Genomic DNA, 23,147 nt, shown 5'->3' on the forward strand with positions numbered 1-23,147 from the left:
GATAATGTTTAGACTAACCTAGATTCTGATGACTTAAATTTTGAGCTTTTGTTTTTGGTATTTTTACTGGTTATGGGAAGTAAATATGGAAAAATCTGATGAGAGGAGCTGGTATCACATAAAATCAGCTTCCCTGCTTCTGATACAAGTGCAAATCTTCTCACTATCAGAATCTGGCTATGTAATTTGGCAGCTTTTGTAGGGCAATGTACTGAGATCCTGTTGGCTTTCTGGAGTGAGGTGTGTTAACAGTTCTTTTCCACCAAATAACCTGAAGTTTCTTTGTTTAATGTGCTTCAAAAAAGAGCTGAGCTGTCTCTCCAAGGTTGTAAACCTTTAATTGTAGAATTTTGGGCTTTTAAAAGCCTCTTTCTTGTAGCTTATGGAAAGAATGTAGGAATAGTCAGATTAGATTAGATTTTTTTTGTGTGTGTATTTCATTTTAACTTCTGTTACCAGATGCTTTAAAAGAAGGCACAGGACATTTTACAGGAGGGCAGGTGTTATGATTATTGACCATCCTAGTGATTTTCCTAATCTTAATGTGCCCCACCTTTCCTATCAATCAAGGGCAAAGCTGGCAAATTTGGAGTTAAACACAATTTGCATATTCCTGCTACAATACCAGTTTGCATCAAGATTGTTTTATATCCCTGTCACTCAAGAGTATTCTAGTTTAAATGTTAGGTTGTACTTCATGGAAGAACTACAGAAATCTACAATTCTTACATTTTTAAATACTTTTTTAAAAGAAGGGGTTTTGTCTAGTGAGTTGCTTAAGGTTTGCTGACTTTTGAGCTGGCAAAGTGTCCCTGTGGCATCACTTGAGAGTCACTATTCATCTAATTAAAGTGAGACACCTGTTTAAGGCAGAGCTGCATTCAGTTGAGTCAAGAAATAAAAATTAGGCCCTCACTGTGCAGATGTTTGAGCATGATGTTAAGCACGTCTCTATTGTCAAGTAATTCTTGTAAAACCACTTGAATGACTAGAGTAGGTTAAGTGCCACTATAACAGTGTTTGCAATTCTGGGGACCACTTTTATTTGGTTCATATGTTAATGAATTAATTGAATTCTGGTCTTCAGTATGTCTGCATTTATCCAGTTGCTTGTGGAGACTCTTTCTGACAGCTGGGGTTGCGTCCTAAGCACGCACCTGGAACTAGAAAGGCTGTGATAACCTAAACTCCTTCCTGGTGAATATTTCAGCTAGTTTATGTACAAAGACATATTGAAAAGTTTATTTTGATTGCTTTCCATAAAGTGCAAAATGAGGGAGAGGATCCCAGCACAAATATACACCCCCTTCAAGTATTTTTCCTGAGTGTGGTTGTTGCTTCCAACCTCCATGTGGTTACAAAAACAAACTTCAGTGCTACGACTCCTCAAATTTGCATTATAAAATAAAATGGAACACACGCTCCCCATGGTAAAATATTATTTGCTAACGTGTTCCAAAACTATGCTAGGCAAAAGGCAGTAAAAGTATCTTTTAAAATAAAAAAGTTGGATATAAAATGGAGCAGATGTGTTTTTCTGTTCTAGTGAAAAGAAAAACACCTACTTATTGGAATGAACAGGATACTCAGAAGTGGATCTGATGGATACAATGTTTTCTCTCTTTTGGGAAAGATGAGGTGGGGAGGACGTTATTAAATGTTTACTTATGCGTTTGTGAGTTTGAAAGCATTCCTTTGTTCACTGCTTATAAATATGATTGGTGAAATCTCTGCAAGTGGCAGTTTGTGAGGGCTGATGAGTGTGGAGAGCTGCCTCCAGTAAGTAGTGCCTTTATGGTGCCAGAGGGAAGGGGGAGAGAGAGAGGCAGAGACCAGGTAGGCTTCACAATTTTCCAGCTGTAAACCCCTGCTTCTGCTTATTTACTGATGGCCTGGGGAGCCTGTGATGAGGATCTATTGTTTTATACTTGGGAGTTCAACTTTTTCCAGCAATCACATGGAGAGTTCTCTTCTGAGAAATGTGTTGATTGTATAAAACCAGGTTTATAATAAATATAACGGAAAGCACTGCAACACTTTAGACCCTGTTTTGCAGTTTCCACCGTTAAGAGCTCAAGCTGCTTTCAGGATTTAGTAGCTCCCACCTGAACCACTTTAAACCTCCCCTGTTAAAAAGCATTTTTTCATTTTGTATGTTTTTATTTTAGTTACATGGAGAGTCGTGTAAATCCAGAGTAGTCTTGTATCAGCTGGAGCAATTTTCTGCTCTGGTTCTCTCTGCAGTGCTCTGCCCTCCTCACACTCTTCATTCCACAGCTTAGGACTCAGCCTGCTCCTGATTTTTGTAGCCACAATTCTGTCACAAGCTGCAAGCTATCCCATGCAAGTAAATATTTTGTTTATGCTGATGTTCGGAACTTGAAAGTTTTTTTCGGGGACTTCTTTGTTTGGTAAATACCGTTACTGTATTGCCCAAAGTGCAATTGATGTGTGCTTAAACACATGACTCAGAACTGGAAGCTGTTACCAGCTTAAGAAAACATTTCTAAAAGGCACATTTATTTTTCTGGTACAGGTGTACTGGAAAAATGAACCTTCCAGTGAGATTAGTGGATAAAGAGGAAAATATATTAGTTGTCCTTCTCCGTTCTGACACTCATAATTTTAACCTCCAATTCGTTCCCTTGAGGCACCTGAAGGTTGGTGAATTCTCACAAATGAATAGGAACAAGAATTAAATGTTTCCTTTCAAGTGTCGTCTTTAGCATTAGTTCACTTTTTTTTTTTTTTTTTTTTTTTTCCTTCCTGCTGGCATTCTCCCCTCAAACCTGAGAGGAAATAATAGTACTTGAAGGTTATGCTTTTAAATGGGTTAAATATTATCTTCTATCCATCTTTCTTCGCGCTGGGAGTTGGTGAGATGTGCCGAGGAGCGAAAGTTGACTCCGGAGTATGAAACGACGCTGCTAAAAACCTGCTAACAAAGCCGAGCATCTCTCTTTCCCACGTCGAATCTGCCTCACCTGTCACTTTGACCCCTGCATGTGGAAACGAGTGCGGCAGTCCGGAGGGGAATAACTCTTCCTGCAGGAGGGAATGATCAGCACTCACCGAACCAGTTGCTTTGCACCCTCTCACACCCCCCACCCCCCGCTTTCTCTTTCAGTCCGAGGAGGAAAATCGCTCGAAGCGCTCGGCAGAATGAGCCCCGCTGGATGCAGAGCTGCGGGGATTCGGGGGGCCGGGAGGGACCCCCGAGCCCGGGGGGTGCCCGGCCCGAGCCCTTCCCCTCCCTCCGCCCGCAGCGCCTCTGCCTCCGGAGCCCCTTCCCCAACCTTCGGCTCCCGGTTGTAGCTGCAATTGTATTTAGGGCTCGGCAGATGCTCTGCTGGACCCTCCCCGCGCTTTCCGGGGGCTGCAGGGCTGTTTTGGGGCTGTTTTGGGGCTGTTTTGGGGCTGTTTTCCCTCCCCGAGTCCCGCGGTGCTCTTTACCTGCCGGTGGATCCGACTCCCCGAGCCGAACTGCGCAAACCTCTAAAGCGCAAATCCAGATTTATCGCCGATCGCACGGGTTTAAACACTGCTCTTTTTTCTTTATTTTTTTTTTTTTTTTTTTGTTTCCGGAATGAATTTGCAACAGAAGAGTCCGAGCGATGGGCTTTTCCCTCGGTTTAACTACAATTTTGGCTTGAAACGGGGAGTCTAGGTCAGCGGTCTATAATTTCAGAAGTATTCAAGGACTCCCGTGCTTTTGCAGCGTATCTTAAAGGCGAGAAACTTGGTTGGAGGACCAAATTCTGTCCCCGAAGGCGCTTCCGTGGCCGGAGCGGTGCAGCTCCCCCGCTTGAGATGGTGGGGAGGGGGCGGCCCGCGGCCGCAGCCCCCGCGGGGCCGGAGGGGACGATGCTCCCGCATCTGCGCCCCGAGCGCCGAATTCAGGCGGCAGCTGCTTGGGGCGAGGGGAGCGCTTCCCCCTGACCTCGCTGCTGGCCTCTGACCCGCAGGGATCCCCCCTGCGAGCGGGGTCCCCCGGGGCCGGGCACACGAGTCCCCTTTGTTCGCGGGGCTGCAGCCCCCGGCCCGGGCTGGACCCGACCTGGCGGGGATGGGCTCGGCTTCATCTCCTGGGGAGATGGGCTCGGTTTTTTCTCCTGGGGAGATGGGCTCGGCTTCATCTCCTGGGGAGATGGGCTCGGCTTCATCTCCCGGGGAGATGGGCTCGGTTTTTTCTCCTGGGGAGATGGGCTCGGCTTCATCTCCTGGGGAGATGGGCTCGGCTTCATCTCCCGGGGAGATGGGCTCGGTTTTTTCTCCTGGGGAGATGGGCTCGGTTTTATCTCCTGGGGAGATGGGCTCGGTTTTATCTCCTGGGGAGATGGGCTCGGTTTTTTCTCCTGGGGAGATGGGCTCGGTTTTATCTCCTGGGGAGATGGGCTCGGCTCATCAGGGAGCGTTCTCCCCTTGCGAACGCATCGGCCAAGGTTGCAGCGAGAGGGAATTCCGCCCCCTCCCCTTCCGCCCCTGCCTAGGGGTTAGGAACAAACGTAGGAAGGGTCGGAGCGGTATTGCCAGAAATTATGTTGGGGCTTTTATTCGAGGAAATGTATCCCCGCCTATTGCAAAAGGGTAAAAAAGCCCCGCTATAATATGCCTTACCATCGCCGATATATTTATCTTAAATGCTCTGGTTTTTCACTTTTTTAAAGTATTAAAAAAATATCTTGCCCTGTTTGGGCTTTCTAATACAGAGAAATTGCGTCTCAGAGGTGCTAAGATCATATCTTGAAAGATTAACCTGCACCCTCTAGCTCCGTCAAACTGCTGTTGCTTTTCTCTAATGTTGAAATAACGCCAGCCTCGCCTTTTGCTAACCTGGCAAAATCATTTCCTGCATATTTATCAATTTGGGGAGGTGGGTTAGCATGGCGAATTTCCTTGAACAAAGATTGGGTGAGATGTATTAGTTCATCCAATACCATGTCTGTCACTTATGTAGACAGAATAAATCTGAGTCCTGGCTTTGCCCTCAATCGTGCCTGAATTAAGGATACATTTTAATGAAAGTTTCATGGGAAGATTTTAATTTGAGATTGTTTTTGGAGAGAACTGTATAAAACTCCGTGAAAATAATCTTGCATTTAATAGGTGGCATTTTGAATCGCGGCTGAACGTGGATGGAAGGAGTTCCGATTTATTTGGAAATGGAAATTATACTTCGATCCCGTTAAAAAAAAAAAAAAAAAAAACCAAAAACCAAGCAGGTTAAAGAGAGGAGCTGCACATAATGAGTCAAGGAAATCCTTGAATCCTTGTGCTGTGCCTTTAACTACCGAACATCTGATTCCCTCATCTGGCAGATGGTCTCTGAGCACAGATTTGCATTCATTGTCTTGAAATCTGTTTTCGCGTTGGTGTTATATAGATTTCAGAGGCAGATCTATACACAGATCAGAATACAAAAGGGCCAGGAGGAAAATATCGCCAAGGCAGGGCAGTTTTAAGAAATAAACTCAAATAAATGCAGACGTAGGTATGGTCTTGGGTCACCGCGGGCCGGGCTGGGGAGAGCTCCGGTTTCCTTTAATGGGAAACGCTGCCTCCATGGGATGTTAGAAAAAGTTCTAAGGTGAGACCTGACAGCTCTCAGGGTGTAACTTTGGAGTCTGCCGGGTGCCTGGCAGCCTTGGGCTGGCTCTTGCCCCGCAGGCAGCCTCTGCCTACACCCTGCCCCAGACCCATTGCTCTCCCTCTGGGCAATTTTTCATTTCAAATCCCGCGCCGGAGAGCGAAGCGGCCGCTACCCGTGCGGGGCTGTGGCAGCCAGGGCGGTCAGACGGACAGAGCTTTCAGCGGGCAGAGCTTTCAGCGGACAGGGCTTTCAGTTTGGCTGTTCTGGGGCAGGACAGCTCGGGGTGAGGGTGCCGGGACACGGGGATGAGCCCGGGACACCGCAGTGATGAACCCGGGACACAGCGATGAACCCGGGACACGGCAGTGAGCCCTGGGCACGGCGATGAGCCCGGGACACGGCGATGAGCCCGGGACACGGCGATGAGCCCGGGACACCGCGATGAGCCCGGGACACGGCGATGAGCCCGGGACACGGCGATGAGCCCGGGACACGGCGATGAGCCCGCGGCTCCCGTGCCCGGCTCCGTGTGTCCCGGGACGGGCGCGCTCCTCCCGCTCCGGCCCCGCGCTTCCAGCGCACTCTGTGCGGGCTGGGGCCGCACTGCTCGGTGTGAGGCTGCCGGTCCCTGGCCATAACCTATCCCGATAACCCGTCACGATAAACCGCTGTTCCCGTGCCCGGAATTCTGCAGCCGCGAGGCGGCCGGCGGGCGTGCTCCTGGCAGCTCAGTCCCGCAGCTTTAGCACAGTTTGTGCGTTCTGGGGCAGCGCCGTTTGCTGTGGAGCTGCCGAGCTGTGGCGATAAACCCATCACGATAAACTCGCCGTTCCCCTGCCCGTGCTCCAGCCGTGCCAGGGTGCGCGGCGGGCGCGCTGTTTCCAGCCCGGTGCCTCTGCCCTAGCACGGTTTGTGCGGTCTGGGGCAGCACGGCTCGCCGTGGGGCTGCCGGGCTGTGACCGTGACCCGTCCCCACAGCCCGATCGCGACATCCCGGTCGCGACAGCCCCGGGCGCGCTCCCTCCAGCCCGGAGCCGCGCGGGGGGCGGAGCGCGGGCTCGCCATCCAGCCAATGGCGGTGCGAGATGCAAATGAGATGTCCTTATGTGGTCTGGGCCCCGCCCCCCGCCCCGCCCCTGTGGCCATTGATGGCGCGCGGGAAGCGCCGGGCGGGACCGGCCGCGCTCCGGCCCCGGCGCTGCTGCCATCGCCCCGCGCATCGCGGCTTTCCCCCTGCCTTCCCTCCTTCCTTCCTTCCTTCCTTCTTCCTGGATTAGGCAGATCAATCCTTCTCCCCGTTGTCTGTTTGAGGAACGGGTGATCCTCGTTAGCGGCGATCGGTTTCTGGATGCGGCTCCCGGGTGTGCGTGTGAAGGATGATGATACCCGGCGAGGCTGAATCAGCGTAACTTTCACTTGGCAAGAGGAAAAACTTTCTTCCCCGTTTGAAGGCGTTAAAAACACGAAGCGTTAAATAGCAGAAGAAGTTGGTTTTAAAGCTGAACTTCACTTTCCTGGGATTTGTGTGTCAGATTCAAAGGCTGCGTCGTCTTGTTTTTCTTTTTTTTCCTTCTCCCTTATCTCCCAAAAGGAAACTGTTGCTAGTTTGCATAGACTTTTTAAATGTTTGGAATTCAAGATACTTTAGGAAGAGGACCAATTCTGAAAGATAAATCTCTAGGTTCTGAGATGGATTCCGTCAGGTCCTGGGTCAGAAACGTTGGGGTTGTGGATGCAAACGTAGCAGCACAAAGGTAACTGAGACTATTTCTCTCCCACTTTACCTCTGCTTGGTTGTTTCATTTTTTTTTTATTTTTTTATTTTTTTTTTTTTTTTTTAGCAAATCTTTTCATTATGCCCCGTTGTTAGCACAGGAGCCCTAAAACCCAGTGCGGGGCTCAGATGACAGCGAGACGGGATTACCCTTTGATTTTCTGCCCCGGGAAGATTGTGGGGCTCTGGATTGGTTGTTCCCAGCGATCCAGGGTACTCCTCCCTGCTTGCTCGGCCACACAGCCGAACAGAGGGGACCAAGTTAGAATTAACTTCAATGCAGATGTCAAACCCGAGCTCCCCCGGCCCGTCTTGTTTTGCTTAATTCACGGTGGGCATTGCCGAAATGGTCACCGCGGTTTCAGGGCACAAGCACGGCGGATCCCGCACCCTGCGGCCATCCCGTGTCTGCAGCACCTGCCCGAACGTCCGAGAGGTCCCTGCTGGGCTGAAATGGCTCCGAACATCCCGAAATTGGGGCCTGGCTCTTCGCTTTCTACTTGTTCGGGCGGGTTATCACCCTTTTACGCCCCCTTTTTATTTTCTCTTCCCAGCCAAGTCGGCACAGGACAGTTATTGCTGTCTCTTCCCGTTAGGGGTAAGATGATTAAAACTCTTTGGGGTAATTTTTTCCCCCTTGGAAAAAATTTCCAGCCCCTCTGGATAACTTAAAAAAAAAAAAAAGTTAAGTAGTAGCGTCGGGCAAGACTAAATTGGGAACCCCAGGAGTAAGCAGGATTTTATTTAGTATTAGAGAGAGGTGAAAGGCATGAAACAGCAGAGGGGACTTCAGATGAAGCAGATGTTTTAGAAATAGCACATCCATGCCCCCACCCACGGCCTGATCTGGCAGCAAGGTTTTCCAAGCACCATGGGAGGAGTTATCAGAGTTTCATGAATGTCGATAGAGTGTTTAATAAATACGGTTGAGGGGGAAGAGTTTTATCCTTGAGGAAACTGAAAGTAAAAGGAAACAGCTTCTGACAAGGCTCCAATTCACGGGAGCGTGGAGGTGCAGCTGTGTTGTGCAGCCTGCTGGCATCGCCAGGTTTTTCTCCCAGATATTCCTAACAAACCAATAAATCCCAATTTTTACACGCAGAATGAGAGGAATCCCCAGGCTAGGTGCAGTTGTGGCGGATGTGGTGATTTCACACCGTACCTCATTGGCAAGGAGAACACCGGGAAACATCTGTAGTGCTCTGAAAGAGCCAAATACTTTTGCCAGTGCCGTGGATCTGTTTTGGGGACTAAAACCCAAAGCTGTCCAACTCCTAACTAGTCTGGCACATAGACTTAATTTGTCTATTAAGTAATTTGGAGGTGCTCATACTCACCTATTTTCTTCTCGGTAAGTAGAAATTTGCTTTAGGGAGAGGGAACTGCAACTAATTTCACAAAGAAATAAAGCTGCAGTCGGGGATATCGTGGGTAAACAGAAGCATTTGAATCTTCCGAAGCCGGGAAATGCGTGGGAAACATCACAACGTTTTCTGCAGTCAGGGACAAGAATTTCTCAAGGGCTGGCTAACCCGAGACTAAATTCTTTCAGCTTAAATCAGAGATTCAATTCACAGGAATCAGTTCAAGTCAAACTTCGCAGCCGAGGCAAGCGGCTGCTCTGCTCGAAAGTCGTTGTCTCTGAGCAAAACGAGGGGTCCTCGGGTTGACATCCTGCCCGTAGGAATGATTTTTAGGGTGGCTCGTTTTCTCCTCCAGGGAAAGGGAGCAGGACCGGGATGTGCAGGGAACCCTTCCAGCCCCTCTGACGCTCGCAGCGCTCCCCACCGCGCCGCATTCCGGCAAGGAGCGGTGACAGGCAGGGAAACAAGCGGGGCAAGGAAAGCACTCGCTGCCTTTAGCACCAAGCCCTCTGTAAATGAGCGTGTCCTGGGCTGTGCAGGGAGCGGGGCCGCGCCGCAATCGGGGCTGCAGGGCAGGGACGGTCCGAGCGAGCTCTGCCTTTGCTGTCGTTGTTCTGCCCTTTCTGCTGCACAACCTGGTAATGTCTTTGTCTCTCCCCCTCACCCCATCCCGTGTGTTTCCTCCACAGCGGAGTAGCTTTGTCCAGAGCCCACTTTGAAAAGCAGCCACCCTCCAACTTGAGGAAATCCAATTTCTTTCACTTTGTTCTGGCTCTCTACGACAGACAGGGGCAGCCCGTGGAAATAGAGAGGACAGCTTTTGTGGACTTTGTAGAAAATGATAAAGTAAGGCTCCTTACTCTTCTTCTTCTTTTCCTCTCCAATTTTGATCTTCTCCCCGCACTGACTGCCAGCTTCTAATACCTATAAAAAAATATAACCATGGTTTGGTCAAGGTTCAGGTGCTGTGGTAGAGCTGTAACCCTGTGTGTGCTGCTGTGGTTAAAAAGGGTTGGAAGCCTCTGCTCTGTGTCGTGAATTTCATTCACCCACTAAAACGAAAATAAATAAAATTCATGGGGGATAAATGCACTTAGCTTTTTTTACCTACCACATCTGCCAGGTTTTATTAGTACCCAAACAGAAGTGGAATCTGACCTGTAAATATGTCAGATTATTGTTGAGTGTGGTTATATGTATTTCCTAAGGCTCCAAAGTCAATGGCAGGACTTGAAAAGCATTTGCTTTTGGATTTTAATTCCATGTCTTGACCACTTTGCATTTTTTTCTGTTATTTTCTTAGCCATGAACAAGATTTTTTTGAACTGTGAATCATAAATAATTATTTTACAGGAAATTACATTAAAAAGGGACATAAGAAATATCCCTGTAACACAACCTTCAGGAAATAAATATCAATTTTGACTCAAAGTAACACTATTGAAAAGCAATGATCACAGTAAAATCAAAAGCCATTGTGTTTTCCTGGTGTCAATCTGCTTTATATTAAATTATTTGAAATGCACAAATTCTTCTCAATGTATTCCCTTGAAAAAGTTGAGAGCATAGTGGCAAATAAAAGAGGGAAAGAAGTTCTTGAACTCCTACAGGAAAAGATGTCAGGAGTATTTTGTAGTTTGTCCTGGGTCACTCGGAAGGTTAATACATCCCAATCAGTGGATTCACCTCTTGGAATTTTAATCAACTTTGTTGTCACTTCCATCATGATTATCAGCTCTTGCATTTTAAATGTGCCAAGTGTAAGTTCTGGAAGGATTTTTTCCCCCCTCCTTTTTTCAAACTCCCTTTCAGGAGCAAGGCAACGAGAAGACGAACAACGGCACGCACTACAAACTCCAGCTGCTCTACAGCAACGGTGAGCGCCCTTCCCTGCTCCTCCTGGGGCTGTGCAGCGAGCCAGGGTCTGCCCGTGGCTGCTGTGGTGTCCAAAATACACTGAAAGTCCCTTGCATGAGCCTCTTCAGCTCAGGGATGGGCCCTGGGCTTCGGATGGGCTTGGGAGCCACAACTGCCTGGGATGCTGAGGGTGTTTAAACTGAGCGGGTTTGGGTTTGTTCTGCTGCTCTCAGGGCAAGGTGCCTGTGGAATGTGATTTATCCCCGTTCTCCCTCACTCCAGGTGTCAGGACAGAGCAGGATCTCTATGTGAGGCTCATTGATTCTGTCACCAAGCAGGTGAGCAGGGCTGATCTGTGCCATGCTGTCCTGTCCCACCTCATCTTTCCTGTTTGCTCAACATTTCCTTGCATGTTTTTCCTTCTCTGTTTCATTTTGATCTCTTGCTCAGCTGTATTGCAGACCTATTTTGGAGAGTAATTGAAAATTGTGCTCTTAAGTCTCTTTTTTTTTCCCCTCTGTGGACTGTTGGTTTTTATCCACTTTGTAGCAATATTTCTGTAAAGCTGTTTTCCCTGCACATAAAGGGGAAGACGTTTGTTTGCAGGTGGTAAAATCCCTTCCCCTCACATCTGAAGATTCTAAGGAATAAATAACCCCCGATGCTCCTGGCTTCACCCTTCTCTTAATTTTTGTAGCCCATAACTTACGAAGGGCAGAACAAGAACCCAGAGATGTGCAGAGTGCTGCTCACCCACGAAGTCATGTGCAGGTAAGATGACTTGATTAAGACATCATTTGTGAGCTTTGCTTCCCAAAATGTTGGAAAAGCCTCTCCAAGGAAATTTTAAGTAGGGAGATTTTGATTTTGTTGTTTGTTTATTTTGTTGCTAGCTCAGAGAGGGTCTTCGTGTAGGAAGACTTTGTCTTTATGTGGGTGATGCTTGCTTGGGTTCAAAACACATTTTTGGGGCAGGTTTCCTGTTTTTTTGCTATTAATTTTTCCTGAAGGAGATTCAGCAACCACAGCTGCACTATTTTTGTTTAAAGTAGGCCTTTGCATGTGTTGTTTAAATCAAGACTTTTATATGCTTATTGCTCATAAAATTTCTGCTCACCTTATGAGTTTAAGTTTAATTTATATATTTTTGCCTGGAAACTGCAGGATGTTCTTAATGCAATTTCCTTTGGTGAAATATTTTCATTTTCTCAGTTAAAGTGGCGTCATTAATGTTCTTTAATTTTGGACAGTTCTACCCCACAAGAAAAAACCCTCAAACCCTTCCTTTCTCTACATGTGAACAATATTTAGGGGCCTTCTACTTTTTAATTAAAACAAAAAAAAGGACACTATTTTTAGCATTTAAATTTATAAATTAGAGGGTGAAATGACTTGAGGATGTTTTTAATAACTTTTGTATAAGTCTGAACTTACATGTACCTTATGTATGTATGTCGTGCTTCCATGGTAACTTATTACTTTTCCTGTTCTGGGGTAATTAAATTTTTTTTTCAATACATATAATAATGCAAACAGTCAATGTTCTTGTATTAAAATGTGCTAAAATGTGCATAGAACGTTCATAAAACAAGAGACAAAAACCATTCGTGACCTTTATTATACCCAGTTTGTGATTTATTGTATCAGTGGGAGAGGGTTAAGCTGGTGGACTCAATGTTGCTTCTTTTAATGGCTCAGCTTGCTACCTGATTGTTGTTTTTTTTAATTAAAGTAGCCTTTTTAAGTTAATGTAGCAGTGAGAGAAGCCTATTTGGACAGAGTTTTTATCAAGGGGAAGTCTCAGTTTCAGTACTTAATTATGTCAACAATTCCGTTACTTTTTAATAGAATATTAATCAGGTATTCAGTATGAAACAAATGTATTGTTTCTCTGCTGTGTGTAGCTCTCCTTAATTAAGTAAATTAGCTTTCGAACAGTATTTTCATATTTATGCCCAAACACAATGTATATCACGTATGAGGGTTACACTGGGTGGGCTTTACATGGGTGATGTAGTGGCAAAGATCAAAGGTGTGTAAGGGACTTTCTGGCACATTTAGAACTTGTGTATATAATTATATATATATATATATGTATATATGCATCCATGCTGTTGAAAGGTTTCACTATAACCCGTGAGAATTAGAGAAGAAAAGTCTGATTTCTCGTGCAGTTGGGTTGTGGTTTGTGATAACATAAGAGCAGTGAGCCCATTTCTTTTCTCCACTCTCCCTGCACAGAGCGCAGCTCTGGTTTGGAAGTTCAAGTATTTCAGCACCTTCTCATCCAAATGGACATGTTTGATTTAAAATTAATTTGGGCTTTCCCCCTGCTGCCTCTCCCTGCCTTTATGCTATCAAATGCTCTGCTCAACTTTGATATTTCTGAGCTCCAGTGATGCCTGCAAACCTCCTCTGTGCTTGATTTAAGGTAGCGTTGCACAAATCTAAGCTATTATTCTGATTATTCTCAGCTCTGCTGCTTGATAGATTAACCAAGGAAGAATTACAACTCAGGGACGTCCTTCCCATGTAAAACACAGATTAGTGAAGGGAATCAAAAGCACTCTGTAACCTAATGAAGACATTTGATTTTAAATGTCGTGTTTTCCTGAAGTATCTCTGAGCAGGACGCTGTGTATTCTGAAGAGGCATTACACACATCACTTTGAATAATGCCAGGGGAATGGCTCCAACTCTAGTTAAACTTGACATTTTATTTTATTTCTTTTAAGTACAATAATCAAATCTTCCTCATTGTGTGCTGCTTAAGTGGCAGCATCAATTTTTAAAGCCTCTAGTTTAGTTTGCATTAGGAACAGTACATCAAATTTTAATGCACTGTACCCACTCTGCTGTCGAAATTGATGCCTACTGCTTCTGAAAAGGAAAACAAGAAGGGTCTGTCTGTCTTTCTGCCCCCCTTCCAATCCTCCCTGGTTGGAGGTAGGGTGTTTTAGGGGGGATTTTTCTGTACATAACCACACATGAAGATATTTTTTGCTGTGTGGAGACGAGCTCCTCGGAAAGTGCCCGTCTCTCCCTCAGACGGTGACAGATGCCTGCTTAGCAGGAAAGTTGTCTAAATATTGATATGGCTGCACCAATCTGTCACAGCCATTGAAAGTCCAGCTCTCAATAATTAGTGCTTTCAGCGCTTCCAGTGCAAGCCTCTATTTATTCATCTCCAATCTTTTTTTTTTTTTCCCCATTTGCATCTTATGGCCTAATAGGAACAGTTCCTATTAGGTGTGTTTGTGTGGAATAAAACATCCTGAGGGTTGGAAATCAAGGTAAAACACCTTCCTCTTCTGGAATAACTCCCCCCCATCCTCTTCCTTTTCTTCCAATTATCCACTAAGAGGAAACTCGTTGTTATGCTGCTGCCAGCAGCCCCCTACGCCCTCAATGCTCAGAGGGTTAAAAGGTATTATAATTCGAACAGAAGTAGTCTCAGGGTCTACAGCTGGCTAATAACAGAGTTGTATTGAGTGGAGTGAGCCCCACAGCTGTGACTTTCGCCACAAGGCTCAGACTAGACGGGAGCTCTAATCAGCTGGGCCAGGCGGCCACTGGGGCCCGCGTCTTTATCGGCCAGATGGTGTGAATTTAGACACTTTTGTTATGCAATTGCAGGGAGGAGTTGGGCAGAAGAAAACAAAACAAAGGCCACCATGCTGTGAGCTTATTTGAGTTTGAAATTAGAGACAGATTTTTTTTTTTTAATTTTTTTTTTTTTTTTTTTTGTGTGGGGTGAGGGATGAATTTTAAAACCATTTTAGTCAAGTGCGAGGAGGGGAAAGGATGGAAGTTTGGCTTTGGCATGGGGTTTCTGGGGTGCTCAGTTTGTAGGGCTGGGGTTGTCCCTGGGAACTTTCTGGGTTTGGTTTTAGTTTTTTCTGGACCATTCTTAACATAAACCATCACTTTCACCATGTAGATCTCACTAGAAGAGAAAATATAACAAGAAAAGATATGGAAAATCATCTTAAGCCTTGATATTCTTGTCTTAAGCATATGAGCATCTCTAAAAGTGTGTTCCCAGCCCAACACTGTGGCAGAAATGTAAATGTTGGTGAAGTTATGCCAATAATTTGCTTGAAGAGAATATTGAAGGCTTGATCCTGGACCACCAGCGTTTGGGGGTTTTGGCTTGGACTGAAATTGGAACCAGCCAATTCTGTTACAGACAGCACTTGTGAAACCAACCAAGTGGAAATGTTACTGCTTGGATATGGGGTGAAACCCTTGGAAATGGGGATTTAAAGATTTAAGAGGTATTTTTGCTATAATGTTGGGCTGAAACATCCTCAGTCCCACTCTGATTTATGTGCAAACAGTAATTCCTTCACTGGAATTACTCTTCTCCCTCATCAAGATTTTTTTTCATATATTTGGGCTCAGAAAATACTACAGTCAAAGGGGAAAAAGTCTATCACTTACAAAGATCTTTCCCCAGCTGTGATAGGCACGTAGATATCAGTGAAATATTTGGAGAACTTCAGCTGCAAGCCACAGTTTTAGAGGGAAAATGTTTGAATATTACAAACACAAAGTTCAGAACTGCAATAATAGTGGAAATAGAAATAAAACAAGATGCACTTGCTTCTGAACCCAGCCACATTGTGCTCAGTCTCACAGAATTCATCCTAAAATGCTCTGTCAAGAAGTGCCACCATCCCTGGAATCACTACAGATTTTCTTTTTTTCTTTTTTTTTTTTTTTTTTTTTTGCTTTATTATAACAGCCTGTAAAGCAGCAAAGATTTTATTCCAAATGTTATTTTCCATGTGTTGCTATACTGGACATGTCAAAGTACATCCCAAACTGATGTTCCTTTGAGGGGATTTTCTGCTTTTTTCGGGGGGTTTATTATAATTTTCTCCTTTAGAAAGCATTCCCATCTTGGCTCCTGGTACGAAAATAGTCCATTCTTTCTAAACTCTGGTTAGGCACTGAAATCCATAAAAGATGCACTTAAAATAAAGTTGGGAGAGGGAGGGAGAGTGATGTTGTGTGCTGGTGTGAATTACCAGAGCTGCACTGAAGTCGATGGAGCCATGACAATTTACAGCAGCTACAGGGACTGCCCCAGGGATTTTTAAATATTTAGTGTATCCTTTTATTTTAAAAGGAGTAGCATCGATGAATAAGTGCAGGTTTGAGGCAAGGGGAATTTAGGAATGTTGAAACAGTTAGAGCTGTTATTCAAATAGATCTGCTCCTTCCAGATCATGTGGATGGGCAATTTCAGCCCCAGAGCAGGAACTACCTGGAAACTGGAGGAAATGTTGGGATTTTTCATAGCTGAAAGAGGGTTTTTGGTGTAAATGCTCATTTTAGGCATTTATAATTAAATATTAAGCATATAAAGAAAAAAATCCCCACTTTAATATTTTATTCTGCCTTTAATGAATTAAAGTATTTTATTTATTTCTTATTTTAGTATTTATTTATTTATTTACTTAAAAAAATCTTATTGTGCTTGGAATTGCTCCCCAGCTGGGAAGCTCTGACACTCAGAATGCTTGAGAATTTTGCAGATGCATTCAGCACCCCTGTACAAAAACCCACCAAAATTTCTTCATCCCATGTGTGTAAATTTGAACAGAAACCTCTGCAAAATATGGAAAATATCTTCTAGAAAAGCATCTGATCTGGTGACTTTTGAGGGATGTGGGACTTCTGATAGAGACTTTTTAAACTTTTGGGTACGTCCATCCGCCCTGTCCCATGTTGGCTTTGACTGGAACAAAAAACCTGAGCATGAAAACAGCTTAAATCTTCTCTGTTGCTTCAGATTATTAAAAGTGAGGATTTCAGAGCAAGGACTGTTTTTAAAGTCTGTTTAACTCCCGGTACTCAGCTACTGTGTGTGCAGGAGCATCACCCATGTCAGTGATTATATCAATGGAAATAATGAGCTGTCGATTGATTATAATTTTTTTTTTATTATTTATTATAATTAATATTACCACTGAATGTGTATAAATTAATACTTAGTCTTAAGGGTTTATCACTGAAGCAATTGCAAAGGGATTGCAAAAGCCAACCTGAAAAACATCTCTTCAGATCCTTTGTAGCATCTAAATATGTTCAGTTTCTGGCTTTTCATGGAGTGCTGAAGTTTTCAGTAACCATATAAAACTTAGATATTTAATAATAAAAAAAATACAGTAATATAAAAAATATTATTGGAATATACCAAACCATTAGGTTGCTTGTAGTCAGTTCTAACACCTTTTGATGGACTTTTAACCGCACATAACCCATTTGGTTCTGCCTGTTAATGACATCTGTTAATCACTTATTAGACCTTTATGAATATCACCTCAGTCTCAAGTGTGGCCATACTGCTGCTCATTTTTGGCTGGGTAATTCAGAATAGTTTACAGGGAGCTAAGTGCCAAACTCCAGCTTGAACCAGCCAGGACTTGGGCACCCAATTCCCTTAATTTTCCCTTCTGGAAAGCAGAAATTTTACCCTTCCAGGCATATATCGAGTGCCGAAGGTTTTCCGCCAGACTTTGAGCTGGTTCTTTGCCCTCATCTGTCCCACTGGTTCTTTAATTTTGCTTTTCTTTCCCTCTCCAGTCGGTGCTGTGAGAAGAAAAGCTGTGGCAACAGAAATGAGACTCCATCTGACCCTGTGATCATTGACAGGTAGGAGATGAATTCCCATTTTCCTGCAAAAGCATCCCAAAATTATTGGTTTTCACTTTGAATCATCAGAGATTGTTTCTCACTGGTTATTTGTTGATGTCTGCCATTTGGGGACCTTGACAAAATTTATGTTTATTTTTAAAATGAAATTCTGTTTTTATTGTGACCAAATATTCCATGTGTGCACCTGGAACATTCTCTCCTCACCAGGGATTGGATCCAACTGGATTACTGAGACAGATAAAGCTTTGAGCAGCCTGGCAGCTTCACTAATGTTCTTTAACAAAAGAGCAATATTTTTGTAGAAATGTGGGGGGAAAGGGAGGGGTAGAAAGGCAAAAATGCAACATTAAATCTGACAGGTTTGGGATTGTGAGCAATTTTATGTAGAACAGCTTTGTGTTTTACTCAGTTTCAGTTCCAGGTTTAGGTTCTTTTGCTAGTTTTTAGGTCAATAACATAAATGGGGAGAACTGCAGTTTGTTAAAGCATGAAGTGGCACTGTAAAAATTGTGTATATTTGGGGGAGCTTAAAAAACTTCCTTGTGGAACTCACTGACATGGAAGGGTTTGAAATCTGGAGTTCAGCAAGGCTCAGACAGGGAAAATAAAACCAGGCAGAGCTGCTTCAGAACGGAGCACACAAACAAGGGCTCCAGAAGGGGAACAGTAAATAAGGAGAAGCCAACAAGAAAATGTTTTCCCCCAGATTATTCTGTAGTAACTGTTAAAGGGTTCCTTTTCCCTGAAGCAGATGCTACAAGAGAGCTGGTGGTGGAGTGGATTGATTTTAGAGCCAGTTTTTGTGCCTGCCTGTGTCTGGCCTGTTCTGTCTCCTCCCTAATAAGCTTTATTTGTCACAGTATTTCTGGTGGACTTGTTTTGGCATTCAGAGCAGTGAAGCTAGTTTGAATAAAGATCTGCCATAATTTCCTTTTTTTTATAATCACAGAGTTAATCTAAATAATTTTGGAACTCTGATGAGGCGATGGGTTCTCCTTCTCCCTCTACCCCATAGTTTTGCCTTTTAATTCTGTGCTCACAAGCTGTGGCAATCCACAGAGCAATCCAGAGCAATGAACTGGGCTCTTTGGGGAGCAGAAGTCCTGGATGTGCCATCTTGACCTTTCCTATGAAATTTAAAGCTTATTTTTGGCTGTGTTGATGCTTGGTATGAATGTGCGTTTGGGAACTTTCCAGCCTCAAGTCTGAGTTTTCTGGGAAGCAGCTCAGGATGGAAGGCCCTGGATTGAGACCTTGACAGGGACAGTTCCTGCCCCAGCTGAATTTGTAAACCCAAGCCAGCTGCTTATCCTCATGCAAAGTGAAGATTCTGATGTGTCCTGGGGGGTTTTGGGATCTGCTGATGTAAAATGGAATGGAAGCTCTGAGAAAGGACAGGATTTTTCTTTCTAACAGCTATGTGTAAAATGTGCATCACAAATCACCTGTTGTGTTCAGTGAGTCCCAACCTTTTCTACTTTGTTCTAAGACCTCTCCTAACTTTGTCTAGACCTCTCCTAATTTGTTCTGAGCCCAGAACCTTTTTCCTGCCTGCCCTGCTAACAGCAATAGACATTCTCTTGGCACGGAAGCATCCTCCAGGCTCAGTCTGGCAGTTCCTTTTTGTGTGTGGGTTCTTCCCTTTCTCTGTGTGTGTGTCCATTCCAGGTGAACTCCAGAGCTCAGTGAGGGTAGATGTGGGAGATAAGTCAGGGGTGCAGCCTGATAAAGCTGCTCCATTCAGTTAAAGGCAGTCACTTTTTAAATCAGATTTAGGCTGCAGAGAGAAGAATTTATCCCAGCTCTGCCCTGCTGTCTGGAGGAGGCTTGGCTTGCTGAAAGAAGCAAAACTCAAACCTAAATATTTTTCTTTTTTCTACCACTGACTGGTGGTGCAGCATCAAGAGAGCGACTCCTCCTTCTGGCAGAGTTACTTCTGCACAGTTATTTCTGTTCTGCCTCCTCACCTGTGGGATCTCAGCACCTCAGGACTGATGTGCAGAGTGACCGAGACCACCCTTGGGGGGCTTGGGAGTCCTGGAATGCTGCCAGAAGTGTCTGGTGGCTGGACTTTGATCCTACACAGGAGACGACACCTGTATGAGGATGGGAGGATCTCACTGGGTGAATGGTGAAGGGATGGGTTAATTAGAGTGTAAAACACAGGGTTTAGGATTTTGGTACAGGGGGGTCTAAAGAAGTAAGATGGAGGAATTGGGGCGTGTCCTGTTCTTCTTCTTCTTCTTCTTGGCCTCCATCTTCTGTGGTGATGGTGGCACTTGGGGATTGGTTATTACTAAAGGTGCACCGGTTAATAAGGGTAGAAGGTATTGGAGAAAAATTATAAATATTGTACACGTAACTTCGGGTATAAAGATAAGTGACCGCCCAGGGGCTTGTGCAGTGTGCCCATGGCTGACTTGCTGTGCAGACCTCTGTCGGGCTGAAAGAAAATCTTTTAGATAAACAATTAATAAACACCAAGACCGAGACAAGATCAGAAGTCTCTCCTCGTCCTTTGAAGCGCCGGGCTCTTCAAGGCCATCCCTGGGCCTTTCCAGGCCACCTAAACAGCACCAGAAAACTTACAAGCCTAAACAGCCAAGAAACTGAGCAAGTGGCATCCCTGAGCTATCTCCGGTCATAAATCAGAGAAAAGAGAAACACCGAAAACTTACACTCACCCAGCGGAGCAGGGCCTGAGGAGTGAGGGATAATCCTGCGAGCCACATCTCCATCAACACATGCAGTGCAAATAAAGCAGCAGAGCTGTGCTGTGCCTGCCTGTGCACAGAGACACCCTTGGCTCCTCTCTCATCCTCACCAACCTGCACAGCACCAAAGCACAGCGGAGCTGCGCACTCCACTCCTCTGAATGCACCCTGTGGGGTCATTTTTTATTGTCTTTCAAACAAGGTCCTGTGTGCTCTGGACCTGCTGGACAGCAGCTTAGATTTATTTAGAGGGTCTTTCTAGAGCTTCTTGAAAGGAAAACACCTCTGCCTAGGGACTTGGCAGCAGGTGGAATGTAATTTCTGAAGTGCACCTTGCAGCCATGTGGATCGATAAATATGGTGATATTTTCAGCTCAGTGATGCCTTCATGGTGGGTTGCTGTTAATGTAAAGTGAACTACAGGTTTTCTTTAAATAGTGATTGAAATACAGGTGTTTTTCCCTGGTGTGAAATCATAGGTCAGTGTAAAAATATGCCACGTACCAACCTGGCTGTGGCATTGTCTCATGTCTCAGGAGAAGGGAAAAAAGGAAAATGGAGAGAGGAGAATTGCAAAAACATCTTTGTTTTCTACAGAGCTCTGCCTAAGCAGTGTGGGCAAAGTGAATCAGAATTTCCATGGAATAAAATTCCAGAATCTTTGAGATTAGAAAAGTCCCTAAGATCACTGGGTTCAACTGTAACACCATCACCAATATAGTGATTTCCCCTTTATTTGTTTCTCTCCCCACTTTTTTACCTGCTGTGTGCTGGAGAGAGACACAATTCCCTGGTGTTCACCAAATCCTGGGGACTTGTAACCCTGTTTGAAAAGCAAGAAATAGTTTAGTGGGAAAAAAATGTCAGCCCCGTTGTTGTTGTTGTTGGGTTTTTTCTCCTCCTTGAAAGAATTCCAAAAGTTCTGATGCTGAATAAAACATTTTTGCAGTGACCTTTGCTCTGGGGACTGGATTTAGATCCGAAGGCCCTTGCAGTTATTTTTCCACTCCCTCTTGGAAATGAGAATGTTTCCATACGAAAGGGAACTTCTCTGCTGAAATGCAGCGTGTGCCCTCTCCTGCTGGCAGAGGTGTGCAGGATACATTGGAATATTTTGGTTCCTGTGATGTCCTGAGCCAGAATTCCGGTGTAACTCTGGACAGAATTGGATTTCAGAGCGATGCCTCTGATTTAACAGGGATGGCACAGCTCAGGTCCTGCAGCGCTGCTGGGAATTCCACAGGAGCACAGGGCTGGAGGGACCTGGGATTGCATTTTTAATCCAGAAGCACTTGCATTCCAAGGTTTTGGACAACATGAGCCAGAATCAGTTCTCAAAATGTCACAGCAAGCTTTAACTTTGTGTGCACAACCAGAATTAGTGAGAGCTAAGTTGGTTCTGGTGTTCCTGTGGTGGATTCATCCTGGATTTCTCCTTGCCTTTGGAACTTGGTATCTGTGGAATTGGTTGGTTTAAGAGACATCAAATATGTAAATATTATCTTTTTCCCCCCTTCTCTCATGGCTGAAGTGCTGGTTCTTGATGTTCCTGGTAGTTCCTTGAAATTGGAGAGTGAATTTTGTGTTTCCTTTATGGAAATTACAGGCAGGGACATGAGATGTGGGTGCCGGGGAACTTTTGTGTGGAAGGGTGGATGGAAGCTCATTCCTTTGAAGATGGCACTGCCAACTGAAAACTGTATTTTGTTACACCTGTGCTAGAATTACTCAGTTTGTTGCCTTTCCTACCCTGTTTATGCTAATAAAAAGAAACTTGGTATGAGGATTAAGAGGTCGTGGAAGAGGCAAATTAATTTAATTAATCATTTTACTGCAGATTTTCTCTCTCATTGTAGGTGAGTTGTGTAATTTTGGATATAAATTCGTCAAATGGCAATGACCTTTTAATTTTTTGTTAGTTTTCTTTGTGTTCTTGAAGATTCAAACTCTTTAGAGGAGGTTGTGTACTTGTTACTCTTAATGCTTTGCTGAGTTTACTTAAGCTGTGGTTCAATTGAAGCCTCTGTGGTACAGGGGAGAATTGGTGTGAGATTTTTAGATGAAAATTTTGATTTTTTGGTTTTTTACCTTTCCCCTCCCCTTTCCTAATAGAGAGAACCAGTGAAAAGAAATTTACATGTAATCCAAATGAAACATCTTAAACGGTCAAAAGAAAATTTCACGTCGTTCAAATGAATATCTGAATTCAATTAAAAATGCAGTGTCACTAGGGTGGGACAGATTTTTTTTTGTTCCTAGAAGGGAAACTTGTCAGAACAGCAGGAAAAGCTGGGAGCACAAACCCTGTGCTGTTTGTGGCTGCTGCCTCCACGGTCCTGTGCTCCCTTTGGGCCCATGGAATGAGGTCTTTCAGCTCAGGTTCTTTTAGAATCTGAGACATTGGGTCCAATTCCTTCTGCTTTTAACTAAACTCCTTTTCCTAAACCGTTCCTGATTGTCCTGGGAAGGGTCTGGTGTGTGTTGCACGTTTTATTAATTTATTTATAGTGATTGTTGCTGGGTAGTGAATGGAGGGGACTGGAGGGGATGGTTGGGATGGAGAGCAGTGCCCAGCATCTCCAGCTGGGTCAGCACCCAGTGGCACCAGCTCAGCCCTGGGCACCCTGCTTTGGGGGATGCTGAAGGGCACCATGGAGCAGCTGCTGCAAGAGAAAAAATGAGGCTTTTGTAGCTGTTCTTTAACAAAAAGCCAAGGCCTGAGCACAGCTGGTGACTTGTAAGCCTCTCTGGAAGGCGCAGAGGAGCCTGGATGACATCCCTGTGCCATGGGGGTCCATCCCTCCACGTGGAATTGAAGTTTCCATCCCTGCTGGTGCCCTGCCCTCTCTGCTGCAGGGACCGAGGGCTGAGCTCTCCCACAGGCACTGAAAGTCCCTTCAGGGTTAATAGGGATGGGCTTTACATCTCCTCTGTGTGTGTCTGTGCGTGTGTGTGTCCCTCCCTGCCGCCCCACCTCCCTCCCTGCCCACTGCCCTCTGCCTAAAATCCCCAAAAGAACACATAGATGATTTTTCATTTTGAAGGCGCTAACTTCAGATAAGTGCAGAGTTCTGATTGGGATTTTTTTATCTTTTTTTCTTTCTTTTCTCTCCATCTCAGCCACCTGAAAAGGACTTTATCCCTTACACCTCCCTTTGGGTGATTCCAAAACCCACTGGGTA

At 44.8% G+C, this 23,147-nt stretch overlaps 1 protein-coding gene across 2 annotated transcripts in view; it reads left to right on the plus strand.

Annotated features, from left to right (window-relative positions):
• Positions 1 to 6,847: 6,847 nt before the first annotated feature.
• Positions 6,848 to 23,147, plus strand: part of EBF2 (EBF transcription factor 2) — a 132,089-nt gene continuing 115,789 nt past the window's right edge. For both annotated transcript variants that reach the window (XM_059490873.1, XM_059490872.1), the window contains exons 1-6: positions 6,848 to 7,344; positions 9,418 to 9,574; positions 10,541 to 10,604; positions 10,868 to 10,923; positions 11,283 to 11,356; positions 17,180 to 17,248. In XM_059490873.1, coding sequence (XP_059346856.1) covers positions 7,214 to 7,344; positions 9,418 to 9,574; positions 10,541 to 10,604; positions 10,868 to 10,923; positions 11,283 to 11,356; positions 17,180 to 17,248 — 551 coding nt within the window. In that variant the 5' untranslated portion in view covers positions 6,848 to 7,213. The remainder of the gene's footprint in view (positions 7,345 to 9,417; positions 9,575 to 10,540; positions 10,605 to 10,867; positions 10,924 to 11,282; positions 11,357 to 17,179; positions 17,249 to 23,147) is intronic.

This window comes from Ammospiza nelsoni, chromosome 30 (assembly GCF_027579445.1).
Source record: "Ammospiza nelsoni isolate bAmmNel1 chromosome 30, bAmmNel1.pri, whole genome shotgun sequence".
In the NCBI taxonomy this organism is placed as follows: Eukaryota; Metazoa; Chordata; class Aves; order Passeriformes; family Passerellidae; genus Ammospiza; species Ammospiza nelsoni.